The following is a 27,723-nucleotide window of genomic DNA, read 5'->3' as shown; positions in this document are numbered from 1 at the left end:
GAAAGCGAAATAACATGCTTCTGTTCATATTCATTTTGGTTTTTACCACAAATCATTATACTCAAATATCCATGTTCATCGACCTAAGATGAAAAAGTGAATATACTCTATTAAAATTTCATTGAAGAATTTTGATTAAATTCATCAAACTTTATCACCGTATTCAATATTTTTTCTTACATTCTATACAATTGTTTTAGATCCATTTAAACTATTCCTTCTTCCAAAATTGACAAACATTTTTGGTCAATTTTGACAAAAATCTTTCTAATGAAATAAAATAAAAACTTAATTGAATTGAAAAATTTGTGTTGCCTTAAATGCAAAGTTTTATCTAATTTCCAATTAACTTCAGCTAAGAAAAATTTAGTAGCTAAAAATCCCAGCCTAAATTAGTATACAAAATATATGCAAATAATAATAATAATAAAAGTTTAAAAAGTAATTTTCTTGATTTGATTTTTCGGAATTTTTAAAATTCAGATGCTTTTATCTTCAAGATATTCTAAAACGCATTATATTTAATTCAATATAAAATTAAAAATTATTTAATTTATTTAAATCAGAATAGTAATTTTTCTAACATTTAGAGCTTCTTACTGAGCATTTTGTCACATATGATACAGTCCAAACCTTCTGTACCTTTCGAGAAATATTTAAAATTTACTCTGAATATTATTTTCTTAAACAAATAATTTTATAAAGTTTAACTTAAATTATTGAATATTTTAATAAAAAGAACTAATTATTGAATATTTAATTAGCGAAAGGAACATTATTACTTTATTTGTATTTCTACTTTTTTTGAACACTATTTTATTTTATTTTTAATATTTTTACATCTGATTTTTTAAGTAATATGAATTGATAATTCTTATCTGCAAAATTAAGCTTCTTTAAAGTTTTATGAATCGTACTTTCATATTTTCAAAAACTACAACAATAATATTTCCAACTAAAAAGACAACTTAGCTCGTTTCTTATGCTTTATCATCTAGCAAATCTCATTCCTATCACGCTTAAAACAGTCCAATTTTTTCTAAGATAAAAATACACCCTTCACACATTTGTGCAAATCAGTCTCATTCGAGGCAGTCACTCCAAGTAACAGAATAACGAATCCGCTCACATTATCCCTTTACAGAGAGTCGGCTTCATCAAATATGCAGGGGGCGAAAAACGCTCGAAATTGTGTCCATACATCACTCGTTATCGGCACACAAACCGCAGTTTGTAGTGAGCGGCCCAATTCGAAACTTGACAAATGGTGAATGAGAATCTGAAATGGAAGAAAAAAATTAGTATTTGAAACATTTATCATTTCGGAGGAATACCTTAATTGCATTTTTCAAAATGATTATGTAAAATTATGGCCTTGAGTCACATTTTTACATACTGGACTGTTTCTTTGATATCGTCGCTATGGCAATGATCGCAGGTCGTGTTACATTAGGACATTCTAAGTTAAAGGAGATTAAATGTTTAATCTAAGAATAATCAAACCATTTATCATTTATATTTAAGTCAATATTTGAGTTTTTTTCTTACGTCAGCCTAAATGAAATCCATTTATTAATATAATGAGAAAAAAATCAGAGAAAGAAACTTTCATTCTCGATAAATTATATATATATATATATAGATAGATAGATAGATAAAAATTCATTAAAATATTACTTAATAAAAATGTATTAATTATTTCAAATTAATACGAGAATGTTGCACATCATAGTTTCAGGAATGAATAAATTTTTTTCTTAGAAATAATTAACTGAAATTAGTTACCTGGAACATTTTTTCGAAACTTTAAAAACATATTAATATATTATATTGAAAGAACGTAGTAAATATTTCATGCTAAAAAATCAACTTTTTTTTTATCTTAATAGATGTAAAAATTTTATACTTCTCCTGGAAATGCATCTGATATTCAAAGATGTTGCAAAAATTGATATTGTGAATTAAAATTTATTGAGATCTCAAATATATTACTGCGGAAAATACAGAGAATGGATATCTGCTTAGAAGTCCTGCCAACTCAATAACAGATAATGACGCAATGTTATATATGAGAAAAAGGTAAAAAGTTCACAATGATATTACTTGCAGAAATGCAAAAGATACATGCAAGCACTAAATCACGTTTGATAAAATAAGGTTACACGGCAAAAGAGTTTAAATTGCAGTTTCCGTTGCAATCATACTCCAGAGGATTTAACTAATACACTTTAATTTGCCATTTATTATAAGGTTTAAAATGGCGCTTTAAAAAGTGTAAAATGATCTCTGAAGCTCGAATTGTAATTCATTGAATTGTAATTGTAATTTTGGAATATTCGATTTTGTCTTCAAAGTCTCCAACTTAATCGCCAAGTCAACAAACGGTCGTCGAGCTTGTCTCCAAGACCGAAGTTTATTTACCTGAGATGCATTCAAGTATCTAAAGAATTCGCTTCCTTACCATGAGATTTCCCTGGGAAGAAATTCGTAAAAGTGTAATCAAATGATAATATGAAGAACAATCTATGAAGAAACTCGTAATTTTACTATGAAGAAATTCGTAATCATTGCTCCAGATTCGTAACAGTGTAATACAAACTGTGTAATACAATTCTGTAATAAAAGAAGGTTTACTAAGTTTAAGATTTGGTATTAAAATGAAATAATCAGCAAAATTTGACAACGAAATGGAAATCAAAAGGATGACTATTTTATATAATCAATATTTTCTAATATATGCTAATAAATAATATAATAATATATTCTAATAAACAATAATACTCAGAAAAAATAAAACAATAATATTTGAATCATGAAATGTTCTTTTTGATACTTAAAATTTACTGATTAATAATAATAAAAAAATAAACTGTTGAAAGTATAAAATTGTTTACTAAAAGTGACTTTCATCTTATAAAAATGATTCAGATATTAAGGTTCATTAGACCTTAGCTTCATTATCCTTACCTTCACCAATTTTATATTCATTAAAATTTTAATGTTTCTTTCAAGGTTTAAGTATTCTTAACTTCATTAAACTTTTCAGGGAAATTTCTTAAGGTTTCAAAATTTCAACAAGATGCTAAAATAAAGTATACTCGGTTTTTAATAAACGGCACAAGTATGTATTTGCACACATTAAAGTGATATATATATATATATATATATATATATATATATATATATATATATATATATATATATATATATATATATATATATATATATATATATATATATATGTTATTGCTATTTAATGTCAACACTAAATTAGCATACAGATGATAATCAATGCATCTTAAAGAAAGTATTTTTAAATATTTTTACTTTTTTTGGTAGAATATTTTTATTTATTAATGCAGACACCTTCATAGAGAAACTGAGTAAATTTTTCACTTCAATCAAATTAGTCACCATTTATGTACGAAATCTGTCATTATTAATATTCTCAGCATAAAATTTTTCAGAATATATAAATTCTATGTGTTTAAACATAATCAAAGGAAAATAATTTTGCCCATATTATAGTTTATTATCTTTAAACATCGACTCACTGTTACTTTAGAGGAATAATTTGTATATTCATACATTAATATAAAAACCGATTTTCATCCTTGTGATAGTAATTTCATAAAAATAATGTAATTTAAACTTTTGAAATACAGTTTCTTTTTACATTCAAGGAATTATTTTTCATAAAATAATTTCAAAGAGCCAAGTATTTCATGACGTATAATTTTGAATTTTCCGAATATACTCTACAAAAGATTCTAAGGAAATCTCTACAATTTTACGAAATAGTATAGAAAACGTAAGCAAAAGTTAAATTTATTCTATAAGAAAAGAAATATTTGGAATCTGATATTGAGAGAGCATTAAAATCAAAAACAAACATTGATTTTAGTTTATTCAAAATTATCCGACGACATAAAATCCTCTCTTTTGTTTTTTTTATTTAAAAATCCCTTTCTATGATCTTAAAAATAATAACTCTGGTTCAGCCATCTATTTTGTAAATTCAATCATTCTTCCCCGTCGCGAATTATAAGTTTATTAAAAATTATTTTAAAGCTGTTTTAAAAATGTTTCTTAATAATCTGAAATTAAAACCTAATATTGATATTTTATCTGAAATGTTATTTTGTAATAAATGACAAACCCATTTTAAATTCTTTTTAATCCCATTTTAAACCCATTTTAAATTCTTTCTTATCTCGCACTGAAGAACTTTTATAATATGCACTTATACTTCAAACATTAAATAATTAGTTTATCATTCGGATTATTTTCCTTCAGATGCATTGATAGAGAAATTCCATTTTGTGAATATATAAATATCTTTCTACAACTATACCGAAAACAAAGAAGAATTATTCATCAATTTTCTCTAATACATTTCTTTCGCTTGGTAAAAACCTTTTTTTCCTTAAAATAATGCAATGCCTATTTCCAAAATATTTCAATTTGAAATTTTAAATTAAAAACAAATATAACCTTTTCATAACATGAACTTTCAACAAATAGACAAATAAAATCTACTTTTTATATTACTTATTTCTAAGAATTTATTTTTTCAAATAGTAAGTTCCACTTACACATCTCCTTCGTCAATGACAAAGATATTCTATTTTCTTAGTGTCTTTATTTCTGAGATAATTCGATTTTTTTGCATAAAGATTTCATGAACATATCCTTCGAGAATTAAAATTGAATCATTCTTCTGGACATTACTTTTTTTGCACTTTCAAACAAAATTACTAATTAAAATCGAGAGAAGATAAGAAGTTATCTCCAAAAACATCATTCAGGAGGAGATTGGATATTATGAATAAGTAATGCGACTGAATAATTTCCTTCCTTCTGTGTGGGGATGCAAGTATTCGTAAGCTTTTTTTTTTTCAATCAAATATATACCATATTCTCTTTAAGTTAAACTTGTAAGGGAGGGGGGTGGGGTTATACCTATATCATCTTTAAAGAAAGGAAAGTAATGAATAAAAAATTGCATTAGTTTGAGATCAAAAATTAATTTTTTAAGATTGTTTGAACGTCGTTGTTTTTTTAAGTAATTACTTCAAAATGGTTTTATGATTTCTGTCTTAGTTCTTCTTTCTGTTCTTTCTTTGGTCGCAAACAGAGAGAATATTTTTGAATTTACTTATTGACTATATTTTTTAGCATGTATTTGTGCATGATTGATTTCCTCTTTCATGAGATATTAGATAAATTCATTTCATTTCAATTGGAATCACTTAATTTTTTAATTGATGTCCTCGTGATTACAAAAATCCAATCCTTTTATATATTGAATTAAAAAAATGTTATTGAAAAGAATAATCATTCAACTAAAACGTAATATTCTTTCCTAGCAGTACTCAGGGAATAATTCCTTTGCAAAATCTCATCTACTCATAATTTTTTAATAATTTAACAATTAATTTTTATAATTTATATTTTAAATTATTTTTATTTATTTATTTTAATTTTTTAATTTATTTATGATATTTTAAAATAACTTGGAAATTGTAATGTAAGGAAAATATTATAAGGTATGAAATAATAATGGAAACAAATGGTTAGGAGGGCGTTTTCTTCAACAATTAATTGAGCATGAATTTATAAAATAATTGTCGATGTAAATGGTTCAAAAATTAAATTTATAGTGTAAATAATCAATTACTTCGTATATACATCATCATAGAAGTTAAGAAGTGATGCAATTCACATTTCTGAGAGTATGAATACCATTAATTAAAAGTATTGATTTAATTTTAAATAGAGCATAAGAAATAATGAATCGTTTCAAAATGTTAAATAAAGAAAAGAAAATTATTCGATATCAGTTTGCTTAATTCAAAGTCTTGCAGAAAAAAAAATGAGAAAATCATTTTATCATCATGATTAATCTTGAAAGTTTACTCATTATGTTACTTATTAATGAAAATACTAAATAATAAACTATTTCGTTTCTAAGTCCAAATGGAAGATTTTTATTTGGAAGAAATTGTCGCTGTTATACATAGATACTGAAAGAAACGAGTATAGACAAGTATAATGAAACCTCCTAAGAGTTACTCATGCCAACATGAATACATTTATATGCAGAAAAAAAATTAACAGTACCTGTTAAAATGTATTAAATTTGCTACAATGCAACATTTGGAAGATAGCATTTGGAATCTTGCAAATTTTAATAATCAGAGACACAATGAATGCATTAATAAAAATATGAATTATGCTTAAAGAGATCTAACTAATAGTCTCTATTTTAAATTGAAATGTAGTTATTCGTAAATATGTGAAGAGGAACGTTATAAATGACAACAACTCCAGTAAAAATGTATATAATTAAAAAAAATATATTATTATCGATTATAACACTTGATAAGTGAACATTATCTAACATGCTTCTAGCAGAATACATTCACAACCTATAACAGATAAAGATAATTCTATTGTTGTATATAATAAATTCCTACTTTCTTAACTTGACATCAACAATTCAGGTTCAATACTAATTGAGTTTCTTTTGTAGAAACAGATTAAATAGCAAGAGAGAGAACGAAAAATTTTTCACCAAAATATTCTTTTAAATATTTGAACATTTAATAAAGATAAAGCTTAATGCTCAAGAAAAATTATAATTTTCCTACAGCCTATTCCGGAAACATTCAATTATTTTAAATCTCCTTAAATTTAATTACTTATTTAAATATCTCATCCTTTTTTCTAAATATTATGCGCATTTCAAATTCAATTATTTCATAAAAATATGATAAATCTAATGCATTTTCAAAATTATCTCTGTTTTTGATTATTGCTCAAGTTACAGATCAATATCTTAGAAATTGAGTTTTAAAATCTTTTTCCAAAATGTAATTCTTATGATTCCGCACTTTTAAGTTCTTTAGTTTGTGCTTCCACTTTGAAAAATATAATTAAGTGGAAACGGGATGACGGGAAAGTTAATCCTTCAAATATCCAAAATGGACAAAGTATTTTTAGAAAGATCTGTCGGGAATAAAAGTTACACGTTCTAATGTTAGTGAAATTCCTAAGACAGACATCCTGAAATAGAAAAGGATTTATTTTGATTTGATCTAATGCCTTAGTTCGGAATTTCTTTGATATTTGAAATCTAAGTGCTGCACTGGTAAGGGGATAAAAATAATACTGGAAAGTTCTTTTTCCAAGTTGATGAAAGAATTCATCATTTCAAAGATAAATAAGGGCAATTAAAATGAAAAGAAAATGCCAGGCAGAGAAAAAAAAACATGAATAACAACTTTCAAATTGGTGGATCTGATACTGCGAATTTCTTGTGGACACTCTTTTATTGTTGAATTCAAGCAGATGAGTTATTGTGAAAATATTCAAAATTTTTCGGATGTAATTCTGTTGCATCGCCTGTTCTCCTCTTTCAAAAGAATATCAATTTCTATTTTGGAATCAGAATGAGAAAGCAGCTGCATCCTGTGATATGATGCATATGCTTATTTGTGAATGATTTTATTTAATATATTCATCTTGATCTATTAACGTATTTAACTGCACTTTAGATTGTATCTCTGGCATAGGAATAATACTGACATACAAATATTCATTCATAAGCATTATAGTGATAAGTTTCAACCATATTCTGATGTATCGGTATACGTTAAGTAAATCCTGCTTTCATTCAAAATCATTCATAATAATGCTTCATAATGCGGAATTTTGATTCGTGAGGTTTTGTGGAATTTTGATTTATTACGATTCATGAGGTATCTTGTTCATTATGAAGGATTTCGTTCGTCATGAGGACTCATTATAATCCTTCATTATGAGGATTTATAATGAGGGATTCATTGAAAATCATTCATAATGAGGGATGTCCTTCAAAAACCATCATTTCATCAGAAGCTGGTTCACTGTGTCTACATGATAAAATTAACAGCAAAGTCCGCATTAAAGTATTCTTTTAACTAGCGTTGACCCATTATTAGTATAGATATAGAACCAAGAGTCCTTTCGCATGTCCAATCAACTGTTTCAAATCTTTACTTAAGATGAATTCATAATTCCAAGTAGTATTGGGAAACATGCTAAGGACATAAGGAATAAAAGCCACTCTTAGAGAAATGAGTTTTGACCGCTCACGTTATGCTACAAAGGAAAATTCCTATCTACTCCTTCAACATATTCTGATCTGAAGCATCTGAATAATATGCGAACACTGTATTACTGTTGCGCAATAGCAGTCATATGCGATCATAGTAATCTAATGACTATTGTGCGGCTAGATTACAGTGTCCGTGTATTATTCTTTTCATAAAAATGATATTTGTCAAAAATCTTAAATATAAACGGGACTCTTAACTAAAGTTTAATGAAAGAAAACTGTTCTTTCTAGCCATTTTACAATCTTATCTCGTCTTAAAACTCACTTCATCGCCTGTGTTTCCTTCCAGTCATTCAGAATTCCTTTAACAATTTCTCACACAATTGCTGTAGAGTCATCGTTTTACATGGACAAAAGCAGATGGGAGTTACGCTTTAGTGCTGAAGTATTCACCTAGTCGTAGAGCATTTACACAAATGTTTTCAAACAGCCAGAGAGAAAAAAAAACGAAATCTATATGTCAGTGCAGATATATCAATGCAATATTCCAGCTATTAAATCAGGTAAAAAAAAATATTAAAAGTCTCATACTATTAAAGTGTTTTGCGAGACATATATTTAGCATATATATCAAACAAATGGCGCTATGCTATTTTTATGAGACGCACAGTTGTCATAGCGTAGATTTATTCAGGTTTTATCTTAAGCCATGTTAGAACTATTATTAGATTATATTTTAGAATTTTTATTCTATTTATAATTTAAAAAAAAATATTTGGGGAACAATATTATATATAAAGCAGCATCATTGTATTTTATAATAAGAACTAAAACTTCACTATAGCTAAACAGTTTTAAATTTTACATGCCGAAATTACTTTAATGTTGCAAAGCATCTCCTATTTGTTGAAAAGTAACAGAAATGCTATATTTTGCTGACTCTGCAAAAAATCGCAACAAATACAATCAATTATTAGGAAGTTTGTCCTTGAAATACATGACTAATTATAGCAAATATCACTTGTCGATGAAGAATTTTTATTATCTAAGGATCTATTACTATTTCATTAATTAATTAAAAAATATTCTTCTCTTAAAAATGAATACTTTTTAATTTTCTAGTACATTCTTTTGAAACTTGACCATTTTCTGGAATAATACCAAATAAATCATTTGTTAATAAATTGAAGGCATGATAATAAATTTTTTCATTCAATCTCTATACATTTTGGAATTAGTTCCCAAAATATATTTTAACTTGTTAATGAATTTATTTTTCCGACTTCATAAAGCTAATAACAGATGATTAAACTAAATAACATAATTTGAAAAAGTGAGTTGAAAATAATCGGGAGTAAACTGAAAATAACATCACTCGAAAATGCTTTCATTTATGTTAGCGAAAAAACCTCATAGTCTTATTCATATTTTTTTTTTTTTTTTTTTTTACCATTCTCATCACTACGCTTTGCAGAAAATATATTAAAGGGAACATTGTTATTTTAGATTACATTACAAGAAGAGAAATGTGAAAAAATATGCACATTTAAATTCAGAGCAAGAAAAGGGGCATTATTCCAGTATCCATAGAAAAACTTCTATTTTCAGGAAACTAGCTGAATTCTCATCACCTAGAAAGGAGAATATTTGGAACAGCTGCTGTGTTTGAACTTCAAAGTTGGTATTTTTACGAAAAAAAAAATGGATTTCGCGTGTCAAGCTTTTTTTGTTTTTTTTTCTATACTCTGTTTATTTCTGTCATTACATTGAGTGTAGTAGATTGGGAGACTTTTCAGTAAGAAATCGTTTTTAAGTTTACCATACGTTTCTCTATTTTAAATATTTTTGCATATTAAGACTCACTGCACTAATCAATGCCTGATTCTTTTATATCAATTTATAGCTTAGATTTTTTTTTCCTTGGAATTCTGTGTAATACCAAAAATTACAAATAAAATCAGCAAAACCTTTAAAAATCTATTTAAAATATTATTTCAATCCATTTATAATTTATAACTTAATATATCAATATAAAAACCCATTAATTCATTTAAAAAAATGTGAAGAATATTTTAAAAAAGTTTAACACATATTTACTTTTGTCTAAAATAATCATCTGATTTATATGTCTTTAAATCCCAGATTTTATAATACCAAACTATATAATTTTATAATACCAAATTATATAATTTTATAATATTTATAATTTTATAAATTTTATAATTTTATAACTGAGCATTTAAACAAAAATAAATTAAACCGAAAATAAAATATTTTTTTATTTTTTATTTTCATACTTGCAACTATTCGATTACGTTAAATCGAAATTCAAAAATTGTATGAATGAAATTTATTTTTCATTTTCTTACTCACATTACCATGAAGCCGTGTAATCTGATGACGCATGTAGAAAAAAAATTGCATTATCAAATATATGCCTGCATTTCTTCCCATGTTTTAAGTTATAGCCAAATATTTAATAAATTATTTTTAAAAAATCGCGGGAACTTTAAACGCAATAATGCACTTTTTTAAAATTAAAATATAAATGTTTAGAATTTTTTTTTTTTCATTATGCATTTTTGGGGAGACTGGAGCAAATTGGCAAGCAAGGGAAGTCCAAAAATGACTTAATTTCTGTTCAGAATATTCGTTTCTTATGAAATTACAGTTGCTTCAAATGCTCCTACGCTGTGAAAGCTAAAACTTCACACGGTGAAGTCAAGGCTGCTATTCCGTTGCTTGTTAGATAATGTTCTTACATTTTATCTTATGAATTGTAATTTTCAAAATCCTCAGCATAAGATCTCCTACACTAGACAAGAAGCTATTTGATTATTCCTTGCTACATAACGGCTATCTTAAACAATACTTTTCTCGAAATGTCTGTTTATTTCAATTTTTTTCTCATTAATCCTACCGAAGAAATCACAATTTAATCATTCCGATCGGATTAAGATGAGAAGATAAAAAAGAGGATTCGTCATATTTCTCCAAGAGATATTTACCGTTTTCTGTTAGGGATTTATATCATTTTTTTTACTTATTTCGTGTCATTTTTTCATGCATTTGATCCTATCTATACTACTACATTAAAAAGCGCGATGACCAATAATTATTATTTTAACGATCTCATCTATGGAATATTTATTAATTAAATATTCATCTACGGAATATTTATTAAACGGATATCGCACCAAAAGAGTTTTGAAGCAAGGGAAGCAAAAGATCCAGAAAGTTAAAAAAGGGAATATGAGAAACTTAAAAGCTGATTTCTGTAAGATAACTGAGAATCCTAACACTCATGACGCCAGCAAAATTATCTCAGGAAATACTCTGCTCCATCAGAACGTTAGGACAAAACATATCAAAGGCTACAAATAATGGCATAAGGAAAGCTTAATGTTAAAAGGAAATGAATTGGTTTTCAATTTTTGATAACAGAAAACACATTTTTTGAATTGCATTAATTAACTTAATCCCGATTTTTAAGCAGAATATTCTTTTTATAACAAAATAATGAAAAGCTCTTAAGCGGATATAATGAATTAGTGGACGATCTAATATCTTTTAAAAATAAAATGTATTCAGTTTCTTATCAAGATTGTAATCTTGCTCCGATGTTATAATTATCTTTCTCCAGTGGTTGGCAAGATGACAATTTTCTATTTTTCTTTTAAATAAAATAGAAAATGATGCGAATATTGAAAAAAAAATGTCTAAATACTTACAATACAATAAAATATCATTCTGATAATGAATGTAAAAAAAATATTTTGCCTCGAAAAATGAATTTACTAAAAATGGCATTATCAATCTGCCTCATCTCCCTCATATTCATTTTTAAAAAAACCCATGGCAATATTTTGGTTTCTAATGAAATAAAACTTCAGAAATTCCTCCAAATTTTCTTTTTAAGTAAAAAATGACTTTCCTAAAAAGGAATGCCAGTTTTTGTTTTTTTTTTACACGAAAAATCTATATAATGTAAAAATAACTATTATTATAAGTTTATTTTATTATATTTATTTATTAATATTTTTTTATTATTTTAATTATATTATAAGTTTATTTTTGCCTTTTTTTATTTTTTAAATATAATTTAAATAACGATGAAAATATTTTCATTTCAAATGCAGTATAGTTTTAACTACTTTACGAAAGTAACTGTTTTTTTGCAAAAAAATGATTTTAACAAAATATTGTTTTCTTCCCCTTTAATATAAATAAATTTCATCAACAAATTATACAATATTAACCTTTATTTTACATTCTGGCATTTAATCGGATGTATATTATATTTTATGTAAATAACTGAGAAAATGCTTAGATTCCAAATACGATAGAATTTTAAATATACAATAACTCACCTTAATAAAAACATTATTTTCAGTACATTTTCTTTCTATTATTACGAGTATTATCCGATTAAAATGTAAGAAATGAAGTAATAAAACTACAAATTTGCTTTCCTAAAATTATTGAGATACTAATGATTTTCACAGAGCGTTTTAAGAAACATTTTAATATGTTTTTGTTTTAACGATCTATTTTTTTTATTGAAAAATAATATAAAGAGAGATGCTAAAGTTAATATTTTAGGTGATATTTTCTATTAGTCCCAACGTCAAATAAAATGTATTTTAGAGTAAAGCATCATCTTGTATTGGGCCATCTAGCTTCTGCAACTCTTGGGAATATTTTCTACTTTAAATCAATAAACTTAGAATGTTTTGTATTTAAAATGAAAAAATCATTTCCTTTAAAGCATCAAGATCCATAAAAAACGAGTGCATTCATAAATTCAGAAGCAAATGGGCATCGAAAGTCTCTACATGCACAAACCATTCGTGACACTGGTTTATTCTTTAATCTCTAGAGTAAGCAGGCTGACGTTCACAATTCTTCACAATCCGTTTCGCGGAGTTGATCGGGAGGCCTGACAAATGCGATTCGCCATCGGAATTTGCATAATGGGTTGTTCTGATGGGACGCAGTCAAGAATGGCTATTACCCAGCCTTTGACTATCCATGTCGTATGAGTGTTCTCAGTCACGAAGCAGATGCTGGGGGGACCGAGTTGAAATCTTGCATTCGCCCCTGAGAGTTCTGGAACGTCTATTGGGGATGGTATGTCATAAATGACCTTCCTCGTAAACGATTTTAAATATCATTGGAATAAATAATTCATTAATATAAGTGGAGCTTCAAGATACTTTTAATATTATTTTGAAAAAAAATATTAAAGCACTTGAAAAATATCATTTTTTAGTGAATGGTGTGAAAAGAAATTAAACATCCATATATAGAAAACCATAAATTAGCTAAGTACAAAATTTTAAATACTCTTAATAAATAAATAAAAAATAATTTAAATCCATTTCTTTTTTATTTGAATTATATTAAGTTGCATAAAATATATATTTATGTCATCGAATTGTATCATTGAAAATGTTGATTAGCAGTTCATAACATTTTATAAAGTAAAAACAAATTTATTCCTTTAAAGCATTATATATCATTTAAATAATTATCATGAAAAATGATAATGAATGAAAAACGATATCTTGAGAAATGATAATGATGCAAAAATAAACATAATAATAAATCTATATGAAATCACATAAAATTTGTTATTATAATATTAAATCTCGTAAATTCTATATGAAAACAATCTTGATTATTTCCAAAAAATAATTTATACTGGCCTATGATGAGTTCGTAATATCTATTGTTGCCATAAGTAACTGTCACAACAACAGTTAGCCAAAGATAGCAAAATAATTTAAATGCAGTACATTGTCCATCAAAATTAATAAAAATAAGTAACAACACTTAGTAAAAATAAGAAATAAATAGTTTAAATATCTAGTCACATAAATGACATATAGATAAATATCTTTCTCTTGGGATATATTCGGAGAGATTAGTTAGAAGGCGGATTGACACAAGAATTACAATAGGTTATGCTTTCCTGACTATTTGAGTCTCGAAGGAGATACCAGCGTAGAATCGCCATTATTATCAGATGAGGATTCAGAATTAATGGTCACCTCTCACTCTATCCAAACGCGTCTATCTATGCGTCGTTTCACTATGTGTCGTTGATGAAATACATTTTTGAAATAAAATAAATCCTGTTTTTCTCCTCATCTCTATACCCATTTTTTTGTTCAGATTCATACTCCTTTTAATACTTTGATAAGCGATGTTATTTTTATTATAATTATTATTGAGCAAAATTTTGCTACAAAAATTAATTTCAAGTTAAATTCGAAAATATTATGTTGAATAAAATATTTTTTTCAAACCCGAGCTAATTAAATAGTTATCTAAAAATTATAAAAGATAGAGCAATGCAAAATTTGTTTCAAAACTAACGGTTCTTGTGGAATCATTATCGTCTGTGCTTTCTTTGAAACTTTTTACATGATATTTAAGATGAAAAAAAATGATAAAATTGTGTAATTATATTGTTTTTCAATATGATAAAAATCATCAAAGTTGAAATATTTAAGGCAGTCCTAACAGTGCCTTAATTTTGAATACTTGGAAAACAATTTTACAGTAAAAGAATTTGAGGTAGAAATTTTAAAGAAAAATATAATTTTGGTTTAATGACATCCCTGCAATAAGGAAATATTGAAACGATATTTGGAAATATTTGTAGCATTTAGCAAATAACATTTTAAAACATTTCAAGTAATATATTTAGAATAATAATAAATTTCTTCATGTATATAAAAGTTTAATTAAAGTTTATTTGAATTATTCAAGTCCTGATTGCTGGCCATTAAACTTCTCATTCCAACATTTTTTTTTTAATTTTATTTTTAGTTCAACTTTATTGCTCTGCATTTTATTTAGAAGAAACTAAGTCTAATTATATTAATACGTTTGCAGAAATCGAAATTATTCATATATCTTTGGGTTGATGGATAGAAACTTAAATCCATGATTATCACGTATGTTATCAAAATATTCCAACTATTAACTAAATAGAAATAGTTTCTTTATCAAGGCGATGAAGCATTATTAAGGAATCAGAAAGATTTTTAGCATTTTAATTGCTAGTATCTAGTTATTTACTTGCTTTATTAAAATACAAAAATGTATTCAAACGTCAAACATTATACATTATTAAAAGATTCATAGTACGAAATTCCTTTAAAAGAATGATATTCAATCAAATCTTTAAAAGAAATGCTCAATCAAATCTTCATACTTATTCAGAATTCTAAATTTTATTAGCTTTTAAATATAAAAACATGTCTGCATCTGACTATAATAGCATTACATTTAAAATCATTTCAACAAAGTAAAAGCAAAATCTTTTGAATCAAAAGATTTTTAGATTCGTATAAATCGCTTTTAACTTGACGATTCTAAGGAAAGAAATTATAAAAATAATCAATCTGTTTTAAACTTCGAAATACTCTAGGACATGTCTAAGTTTCATGCTCTAAAAACTCTACTTGAATTGAAATATCTTTAGAATGGACATGTTTTGGAAGAAGCTTAAAATCTATAACAATTAGGATAAATCTGCAAATCTTCTCTTCAATTTTAATCAAAATAATGTATTTATTTTCGAAGGTTAGTCCGTCATTTAGAAAAAAATAACTTCTTTTAATTTAAAATAAAATATTCACTCAGGAAAATAAATTAAGAAACTTTTAAGTATTTAAATATGTTTGTTCCATTCGCAGTAAAATATAACTACATTTGATTCATCTATATTTTGAAACAATTTTGCTTAAGAATATTATTTTAAAAATTAAGGTTATAAATATGAATACAACAGTAAAAGTGGATTCCTATAGCATGATAGAAACACAAAATTCTCTGTTCGATTATCCCATATGTTTTCCGTGATCAGCATGATAATTTATTATGTTTCATACATACGAACAGACTGACTTTCCATTGATAGATTTTGTATCTTCCATTGATAGATATCTGGAATTTCCATGATATAGCCATATACCATATTAACTGATTAGAGAATGTATTCACTTTGCTAATTTTTTTCAAGCAATTGCATTAACATAACATGAATTTCTAGTCACATCGTATTTGTCATTTGCAAATTTGTTACAGACATTCAGTTTTTGGCATATACATTTCAACGAAATTTCATCTGCTTATAACGTACAATTTTGATTCATCGCCCTCATTGGCATAATGAATGGATGGAGGAAAAATATTATTAAAAAAATTCAACTTCATTTGCTTACATTATGCAGAAAATTATGTAGAAAAATGATCAAAATTAAATAAAGGAATTAGAGCATTTATACAGTATAATCACAGTTATATAATAATTCAGTTATGATTAATAATAATTGCGACTATTAATTGATATAGCAAAGAATCAATTATCTGTATTAAAAAATACTTTTTTAGAAGCCAATTTTATTAATAAATTATATAAATAATACTTAATATGTATAAGGGGGAAATTGTTCTTTTATAATATACAATTTTATTTCTGCTGACTAGCTTCTATCTAACATCTCCCTTTCAGTATTTCGAAAATTTTAGAATCATAATATTGCATTCTAATAGCCAATGCAATGTTTTTATAAGAAAAAGTTTTGTGAACATGCATACTATAATATTATCGCTACTGTTTATTGTGTATACTTAGGAAACTTTTTGTGCAAGGAAATTGTTTTGTAGTTATAACAACTCTCCAAATCTTTAAATTGGGTAATAACACTTGCAATCTCTTTTTGAAAGAGAAAAATTTAATACCAAACCTTCTGTTTACAGACATATACTTAGTAAAAAATTTAACTCAAAAAATTATTTTGTAAAGCAACTCTCAAACTTTACGAAGTTGGATACAATATCTATGATTCATATTTTGGACAAATTTTATTGAGCTTATTATCTTAGTCTTATACATATTTATCCATTTACGTACAAAGATAAAAAGATATTTGGGATTTTATTTTATTCACAAAAGGCTAAATTTATCCGGCTATTGCACTTATTTTATCATCAACCTTATTGGATCCACATAATAATTCCCGATGTTTGGTACGCTAAACAGTTAGCTCATACACCACCCCTTCCACCCTGTGTACGCAGGCTGTAAATGAAGGGTTATTGAAGAGCGAGCTAGGGGGAGGATAGGGCCTCGGTTGTGCAGGAAGCGTGAATGACAGTTGAAACTGATGAGGCCTCACAATATGCGGGTGGGGCAAATAGCTCTGGAGATAGAGGCTTTGCAATAGACATTGGCGCAGTGACCAGCGACGCTTTTCGATTTAATGACATTCATCCGACGATAATGTCGGTCAGAGAGTCATTCTGATTGCGAATACGTATCTGTTACGTGATGGATGCATCTCTCCACACTGTTACGTGTAACGATCCGTGCAATTTCCGCTAAGTATGAGGAAGTCTGAGAAAGCGAAGATGCATCACCAAATCATGAAGGAAGATTACCACTTATGCGTACTTTGTGCAAGATGCTTAGCTGAGCAGCGGTACTAAAAATCTGAAGTGAATGGTAATATATATATATATATATATATATATATATATATATATATATATTACATTATTACTTACTATAAATTTACATTACTGCTAAGCACCTACATTTATTCTTTGCTTCAACTATTAAAAAGTAAATTATCACATTCTATTTAATAAAATCGAATGAATTAGCATTAATTTTTCTCCATCCTGTATAGCTCACATTTTATATCTATTTAGACTCAGATAACATAATCTTTTACTTGTTAAAACTGCACATTATTGAGGGATAATACATTATTCAATATTCGACAATATTGTGAATATTTTTTAATGTTATACAGTGTTGCATAATATAGTGTGCTTCTAGAGTTAATCGATATTCTTCCTATTAGAGACTTTGCATAATCATGAGTTTCAAAGTTATTTATAAAAGCGTTATTTTTCTGTAGAAGGCAGTAAAATGAAATATTTTAAAAATTAAAGAAGGATACTTGTTATTTACAAGAAAATTACTAATTTCAATTTTATGCTTCATCCTAAAGATGAAATAAAATCTAGGAATATGAATGAGCAAGGTGAACTCTTCCAATGATAGAATCCAAGTTCTTTAAAATGAAATTTAGTTTAATTTCGGAAGTTTAACATTTTTTTTTCCTATTTTATTTGAACTCATCATTAAGTAGTGCAATAAATGTGGCGCATGTATATATTTAGCAGATGTGTATAACAGATATATATTTAACTTATAAGTTTAATTCATGTGTCATGTTTTAATACATTTAACATGTATTTAACATATATGTTAAATAAGCCTTAAATCGATGTAAACATTTGATTTTGAGCATCAACTTCATGAGAAATAATTAACATAGCTCAATTATCTGATTACATTAAATCCACTGATCATGAAATTTTCAGTAAAATAAATTTACATTAAACATAAATTAAATTTGTACATCTACGTCGCAGAAATCTTTAATGTTATTTATTTAACGTTTCTCAAACTAGTTTGAAAGACAATACTGAAGAATTTCAAGATCTAAAAATAGCTATACAAACTTATTTATAAGCGATACTCTCAAATATTTAGTACTTCGGAAATATCTTTCTATGGCGGTTTTAATCGCATTTCATTTTAAAAGAGTTTCGTTCTTTGAATATATTTTGAACTAAAAGATAAATTTAATGGAATTTATCGAAATATTATCAAAAGTGGTTGGGCTTCAGATTTGATGAATAATGTTTCATTTAATATCAGAAGGATCAAATTCATATTATCCCCCTTTTGTAAACGATCCATTTCAATTCCCTCATTTTTAAAATTAAATTAAATCAACATGTGAAACGGTGTAGCCAGTGGAAACTCACCAACAAATTTATTCATGTAACAATTCTAATAACTAAAAAAATTATACACCTAAGATTATAATACTCAAGATGAAATATCATTTACAAACCAGATATCAGTACCTCAGTGGTATAGTTCAATTTCTAATGTGCTCTGGAGAATAAGCTGTTGCTGTAGACACATGATAATGAAAAGGATAAAGATGTTATCATAAAAAAATACACATATTGTCTAGAGGGAGAAAGAGGAGATAAGATGTCAAAACAAATACTTCGAAATTAATTATGTAGATCGCTAGTAGTATTTATTTATTTATTTTTATATTCAGAATTGTTGTTTAAATTAAAATCATAACTTCTCGGGGTGGAGGTTCCCTTTATCGTATCCCACGTGCCTATTTTGTTATTTCATGAAACTCTAAGGAATTTACAATACACATTCATAATCATTGCTGTTGCTTATTTGTTAATGTAATGAATTAATTATTAATATCAAAAATTTATTTATGCCATTTTCCTAATATCGATGAATTCTAAAAATACATTTCCTTATTTTGTAAGATGAGCAAAAAAACTTAATATTAATAATCCAAACTAATCTGATAAGCAAATTATTGATATTTAATATGATATAGATTCAATAAATATGAGTAACGTATGAAAACAAAAGCAAAGTTGTGGAATAGGTGTCAACATTCATTTTATAAAAATTTAGTATGTGATGATGCTTAAAATGTGAGATTTCCATGATTTAGTAATTAATGTTTATATTAAAATATACAAAGTCTTTTTGGGATCATTATGCAAATAAAAATAAATACGTAACACATTCTTTTTGAAAATGAAATGTTTTCATATTAGTAATTATTCTGTAAGAAAATTAATTTTGAATTTTTTTCTCGAAATTTGCAGGACATTTATAAATGCTTAATAAACTATACAAAAGGTGAGGAATGTGTAACCCTTATTACAATTCTTTTTAATTGTCAACAAGGCCTCGTATGCAGCTTATATATATATATATATATTTGTATCTCACTTAGTTTAATAAGAATCCTAGAAATTATTCAAAATATACTAATATTTCATATGTCTAGACGGTATTTATTACTTAAAATGTAACTCATTAAATAATAAGTTCTTTTATTAAGTATCAATTCATCGTTTAATTCTTTCGAATGTTATTTCAAGGTATTACTATGTGATTAATTGTATTTCAAGATTTTCAAATTTTTCGTGCTTTAAAAATTATAATCATTGTAAATCTAAACAAAGTTGTTCTCGTTAGCACATAATTCAAGCCATTGAAACAATAAAAGGGCAATCCAAATATTTTGAAATTAATTCTTTAGATCGCTGTCTGCTGACTTTTGATAGCCATACTTCCAAATTTATCACTTTAATTTCATCAGTGTGATAGCATAACTCGTTGATATATTGATGCTCACGTGATATTTGATGTGGAATGATGTATGAATGTATTATGATTAAAAAGATAAAAAAAAATCTTGCTAAAGAAATTTTTACAGCATGATTTCTTTTCTATTAACTGGCTAAATCTATCAAAGAGAGGTGGAGCATTTTTAAATAATTTAAATGTCATTAGACGATAAATCATGTATTATTTTGAAACACAGACCTAGAGTATTATGGATATATTATTGGAACTCCTTTCGGTTCTTCTTTGAGAATGTATCGCAGTTCTTTTATTGAAAGGCTGTTGGACAACTTAACGAAGAATATTCACAAAGCCGAAAAAATTATCATTGCTTTATTGATAATTTTCTTCGCATTCTTTATGAAGACCATGTAGATTATCAAATAACATTTGTCTTTTATATATTTTTCACCACAATATTATCATCTCTATATAATATACATGAAAATTATTTAATATATTGACAAATGGCAGACACTTCATGGTATGAACGAAGAAAGTGGGTGGTCAATATTTCTGGAGAGGTCCCCTCAGATGTGATGGGAATTCTACTACCTAAAGAATATGATTTAGGTACAGGATTAATTTTTGTTCTCTGCTTTAGAGCGCCCCTGGATTTTTGACAACTAAAAGATGTTACTTCTTTTATTGTGCCTGATATATTAGCTTGACCAGACTTTTTCAGAATACCCTTAATGGACAGGAGTGCCTTGTGATGATACATTATCTGCTGATGAAAAGTTCTTTTATCTAATAAAGCTGAAATTGGATGTGAATAGAAAAATGAGCAGGACAACAATGATTCAAATGATACTTGACTTCCCAATTATAAAATATTGTTATTTTTACATCTTATACGAGGTACACTATTTTACAATACAGGATTTCATTTATGTAATAGGGATATCAGGTCACTTTCCGAAGCACTCAAATTATTGGGAATCACGAATCTAAACTCCCTTAGGCACACCGATAAAATTTGAATGACTACAACAGCATTGGCGGAAGCTAAGGTTGAGTCCTTAGGGCCATTACCTGCCAAGGTACAACACTTCCAGTAGGAAGCATGCTCCGTCATCGATAGGGAGTAGTCAATTCACACAATTCCATTACTCACACTGGTGGTGAGTACAAACCACCGTGCCGAAAGCTGTTCATCCTCATATCCCGGTGGGATCATGTATTTAGAATGTAAGTTGTGATTCATTAAAATTTTAAATCATCATTTCAAAATACTTGCCCATCAACATTTGTAATTAATATTCTAGTTTTCATTGTAATCTAATATAGGAATTTCTGACTATACTTTGTATTATAATTTATACCTAATAAAAATTACAGAACTTAAATTTGATACTTGATAAAAAAAATATTTAAAATTTTTATTTCAGCTCAGAAATAATTGTTATGTGTTTTTGCATTGATACTTCATGAAAATAATTATTTATTTGCCACGGTAAATTAGGATGTATATCTTTATTTTATGAGCATATAAAAGCATTTTAGAGAATTGGTATTTTAATAAAGTTCATGTATAGTATATTTAATCGTTGATGAAAAATTTCACTTGATATTTTTTAATCAAATCTTACTTAAAATCATATGGTATACCATTCAGAGATATTATTCTGAATATTAATTATTATTCTGAATGTTAATTATTATTCTGAATAATAATTATCAGTCTAAGCTGTCAGAATTAGATCAATTTTGAGATCTTATCTATTTAGAAACATCCTTAAGTACACAAAATTGATCTTATATACATAAAACATACATCTTATGTACAAAAGAGGACAAAAATGCTAATTTAAAAATTAAACACTGAACTAAAAATATTTTTAGCTTTGAAACGAGAAATTAATTTTAAGAGATATTATCTCACAGGGGTCTTGTCGCAAGATTTCTTTCATACAATTATTAGGAATATATAAGTTGATATAGTTAAAATTTTTATTTCTCAAATTAATTCGTTAATAATTGTAGATTCATTAATAATATAATAATTAAATATAACTCTGGTTATTGAGACTATTTGACTTTCTGTAATAGTTAACTGATTGTAAATAGATATATTTAAATATCTTTAATCGAATATTAACTGAATTAAAAATTTGGTTCAAAATGATTATGTAGTAATAGGAAGGATTATTTAGTAAAATACATATTGTATAAGATTCATAATTTGTATTAATTGTATATTTCATAAATTTCAATTAAATATTTCATTGCGAGTTTAAATAATACAGGTCAATACAAATTGTGGTGCTGGGGATTTAAAAAAAAATATTTGTATTTCATGTGCTGCAAAGAAATATTTCCTTGACAATTCTTCATCAATATTTACTTGTGAGATATGGTACAACCTTTATTTAATTTAAAGTAATAAATTAAATTAGCGCTTTGGATTCTAAATAAAAAGTTATTTTCGTTAATAAAGTTTGGAAAAATATTTAATTTCTAAACTTAAATAAATCTAATTTTTCTTAAATAAAACATCTAATTTAAAAATCTCAGCAACACACAACACGCAATATGATTATTTAATCTAGAGTACTATCATGAAAGATTGGAAATTATAAGAATGAAACAAAAATACAGAAAAAAAATATTTACTTTATTTATCAAATCTTTTCTTTGAGTAAAAAAGTTCATTCAAAAGTGGCACATTTTTTGCAGTATCAGTAACATACGCGTTCTCCACATTCTCTGATATTAGCCTCCAATGCTTTCATATATTGAACAGATAATTCACTAGTTCACTTTCGGATAAATGTCCCAAATTAACGAACGTAGATTATAGACGGGAATTTAAATCCTAATAAATTTTATAAAATATTTTACTTCATCGTTTGACATTATTCAGTTCAGTTTATGTTGTCTATTATCTCCATGTCCTGATGATGGTCTTCACTGTAAGTGGTGAAATCAGTGAACTTCGTTCATTTACAATTTCTCAGATGCCATCAATGCTTTTAAATTTCACAATAAGTATCATTCATACTTTAAAGAAAATTCTTTTAAACGTCTGCGAAAGTAATAGTTATGCTTATCTTATAACCAAAGTTTCTAAAGCTATTACATCTGCAGCAAATTAAATGAAAGCATTTTGAGGAAGATATTTAGAGCAAAATCAAATTAAATTCATGCTTTTCTTACTCTCTATGTTTTAGAAGTTATGAAATTTATTTCCTATTGAAGCTATGAATGCTTTGGCTTTACTATCTGAATATATTTCATCACAATAATTGTAATTCCAGTTCTTAAAAGCATTTCTTTTCCATATCATTTTTCAGTATCAGAAGAATTTGTATTAATGCATTCAGATTTAAATTGAATTATTAACCAATTAAATTGAATTACATGCATACATATATTATTATTAAACCATCAACTAAATTAATCTTTAAATTTCTCAATATTTTTTTTAATTTACAATATTTTCAGAATAATCAAGTGGCTAATAGCATTTGAACAATTTAATGAAACAGAACTAAATCGAATTTAAAAATGAAATAAATATTAAAACCCACACACTTTTTTAATTAATAAACATCATATCAATTTAAATAAATTTACTATCAATTGTTACTTTTAATATAAATATAAAATCAATTGTTACTTTTAATTTTTTTATTCGAATGATTTACTAAAGAATTGATTTGTATTTCATTTCATTTAATTTTTATTTGTTAAAAACAAGAGTCCGTATAATTAAGAATCAGTTACTTTAATGTCAGTTACTCTAACGAATTTTATTTTATATTAATGGAAATTAATTTGATTTAGCAATTTTTATCATAAACGTATAAAATATTAATAAATTCGTATTTCTTTAAAATGATTAACACTTCAAATGATTGAGAATCTCATTGATAAATCCGATCTTCTTAATTTCAATTCCCAAATTTTGCGTTTCCTTTCACGAAAAATGTCTTACAAATCTTTTAAAGAATAAATGATATACTTAGTCCATCGCTGAATATAATTTGATTTGAAATTTTGATAATCATATTGTGCAATTAGCATAAGAAGAATTCGACATTAAAAAATTTTTTTAAAAAAGCAGCAATATATAAATTAAAAACGCCAGCAGGAGAATTTTTTATCTGTTATGAATTTTAATTAGATTTCAGATTACAAAAAATATCTGAATTAAAACTGCTAAAAAAATGAATGTGGACAATAAATAACATCGTATTTAATTAAATTATGAAATTATTCTCTTTTCTGGCGAAAACTCTTTTGCTGATTCCACTTAGGAAAGAATAAAGCACTGGAAAACCCGTTAATTATATTCACACTCAAATCCGATGTAGAAACTCAATTCATCTTCCTGTCCATTATTTTCTATCATAAACATTAACTGTCTCTCGTTAAGGCACCCATTCTTAATACAACACCTCGTTTGATCGATTTTAATGAGTAATTATGTTAGAGTCACTATTTCATAAACATATATTGTATTAGAAATATTGCCTAATTAATAATTGTATTTGTATTTTTTCGTCTTAGAGGAATTTCTTGAATTAAGGTTATTGAGATAAAGCAACAACTTAAATGTTCAGAAAGTTCAATCTACTCCGAGTGATGTCCTGAAGAGGGTTGATTAATTTCTTTTGTCACACGAAATAAATAAAATGTTTCAAAATGCGTCTTTGCAACTATCGAAAAACAGTTATCCCTTCAATATTGAAATATTCATAAATCATTCTTAATTCTTATTAAAATATGTTTAGTTCCATTAAGTTTTGTGTTTTTAGTTTATACTTTTGTTTATGAAATGTTATTAAGAAGATCCACCTATTTTGTTTTAAAGAATGTCAAAAGTTTATTGCTTAACATTTATTTTACATATTTTTGTACATTTTTTTATGCTTTACTGCTTTTAACTTTTATAATATTTGTGATTTTATTTATTTATTTCCATTTCCTTTATTTATTTGCTAAACTATATTATTTTACCTATTGAGTAAGCTATATTATTTATAATAATATAAATAAACTATATTATTATTTTATTTTACCTATTGAAGTAATTAAAATGTTGGTAACTGACATACAATAGTAAAGGCGAAAAAAATCCAAGATTAATTTTCTTTCAGAAAACCAGTTTTAAGAAACCTAAAAAGGTTTGAATTAAGTAATTCATAACATGAGAGTCGAAACAAATTCCATTTCGATAAAATTAAATAAATAATTCTGTCTATCCATATTTTGCAAAATTTTAGAGTCATTGTCGATAATTCGATTTATATCGATGTGTATTAATTGAATTTATACAGATATTCCCCCACGGGAACATTTAATCCAATTAAAACTGAAGTATATGAATTCTCACACAAATTTACAATTAAAAAGTCCTTTATATTTGGAAATCAACATTAACAGTTAAATAAAAATATCCGTTCAATATACTTTTGATTATATATTACATTTTGCATAGTAATATGCTGAACAAACATAAAAATTGTTTCAAAATTTAAATTCAGGAAAAATAAAAGGAAATGATAGACTTATTACTTCAATGAATTATTCTACATTATTTTGTATTTTCAAAATAAAAATGAGTTATACTTAAATATTTACATCCTTTCATAAATGGTATAAATTTGGAGTTTAACAAAATATTTTATTTGATTACATAATAAATAAGAGACATAAATTAATAGCTACAATAATATAAAAGCATTTAAGTTAGGAATAAACGTTTCACATATTTTCTATTTTCTCAAAAGCGACAATAAAATCTTCGACTTAAAAATTATCGGTTAAGATAAGAATAAAAATCTAATTATTTTTTGATTAAAGAAAATTAGAGACTCTTAATTGGTGCTGTAAAATTAAAATTCTCTTTATTATTCATGGTTGTTAACTTTTGTGAGAATATTATCTCATTAATTTTTTTCTCTTTAAAATCCTTTAATTCTAAAAAGAAATTAAAGATCATTATTAAAAATGGTGCAAAGAAGGTACATTAATTTTGCCTTTATATTTTTGAAATGCAGTTTATTGCAATTAACTTTGTACTAATTAATGTAAAATATATTTTAAGAATTTTTTTCCTTTAAAAATATTTTTATACGGCTCAATTTGTTGCAATATCTTCAAAGTTTATTTCTTGCAGGTAGGTGCATAGCAAAAATGAAAAATCTTTCAACTTAAAATTTTCAACAATTATATTTTTTGGATGAATATTATTTTAGAAAAGTTATGAACATAATTTTTGTTTTTGTTAAAAACAAAAAACAAATATTTCTTTTATGTTAAAGAAAATTTTTAAATATATTGAATATAGAATCAAAATTTGAAAACAAATTCATTTCTTTTTTTTTTTGCAAAGAAATATGTAATATTATTGAAATCAAACTTCTATTGCGATGACACGATAGTGAATATACTTACTATATAGATTAAAGTTATTTAATTTAGATTTTTCTGAGTTTTGATCTATATTGTGCCATCCGTTGCTTAAACTTATTTATTATGAGTGAAAATTGTTTCTTATTTAACAAATCGTGAATGTTTTAGCAGAAATATCATTGCCAATTTTTGTAATTAATAGAGGTTCGTTTTCAGTTATCTCAATTTATGAAATTTATTTGGACATTAGTATGTTTTCCGGATTTTTTTTTCAGTTTTAATAAGTAAGAAAAAATATGCAATATTTGAATACCTCTGAAATTTGTTTCTGCTGCAACAATTTAATGCAATTTTTCTTAATTAAAAAAAAATAAGGAACATTTTACATTTTATATTGACACTATCAAACGAAAAAGAGTTTAAGTTGTAATTTTTCAAAAGATAATTATTTATGACAATAATATATAAAAGGTAATAAAGAAGATTTGTTATTGTATTACCAAATTACTGCTAGAGTTTATTATAATTGAATTCATCTTTTATTATGAAAGATAAATTTATAGATTAAATTATAATATTTCATAATAATATTATTAATGTAATTATAATTATTAATATAATTATAATTATTAATATAATTATAATTATTAATATAATTATAATTATTAATATAATTATAATTATTAATATAATTATAATTATTAATATAATTATAATTATTAATATTTCAGAAATATGAAATTCTTTGAATTAAAAGCGAGCAATTAGACACCTAAGCAGAATAATTTTAATCAAGTTTTTAACTGTGTCAACAATGCGGAATTTCACGCCATTAATTATTCAGATAGTTTTTAAAAATTATTTAAATTTAAATTTAATTATTAGAAAAATAAAATTTTGTAAAAATGTACATTTTTCTCCCTAAATATTTTTGCAAATATATTTTTGCGTGCTTTCTTTAAATTGCATTATTAAATTGCCT

The 27,723-nt window shown here is 25.6% G+C and overlaps 1 protein-coding gene across 1 annotated transcript in view; it reads right to left on the bottom strand.

The window, feature by feature from the left end:
• Positions 1–867: 867 nt before the first annotated feature.
• Positions 868–27,723, bottom strand: part of LOC129981975 (cell adhesion molecule Dscam2-like) — a 560,888-nt gene continuing 534,032 nt past the window's right edge. The window contains exon 26 of the mRNA XM_056093054.1: positions 868–1,279. Coding sequence (XP_055949029.1) covers positions 1,203–1,279 — 77 coding nt within the window. The 3' untranslated portion in view covers positions 868–1,202. The remainder of the gene's footprint in view (positions 1,280–27,723) is intronic.

The sequence above is a fragment of the Argiope bruennichi genome, chromosome 8 (genome assembly GCF_947563725.1).
Source record: "Argiope bruennichi chromosome 8, qqArgBrue1.1, whole genome shotgun sequence".
In the NCBI taxonomy this organism is placed as follows: domain Eukaryota; kingdom Metazoa; phylum Arthropoda; class Arachnida; order Araneae; family Araneidae; genus Argiope; species Argiope bruennichi.
This window is presented reverse-complemented; position numbering and strand designations above follow the sequence as displayed.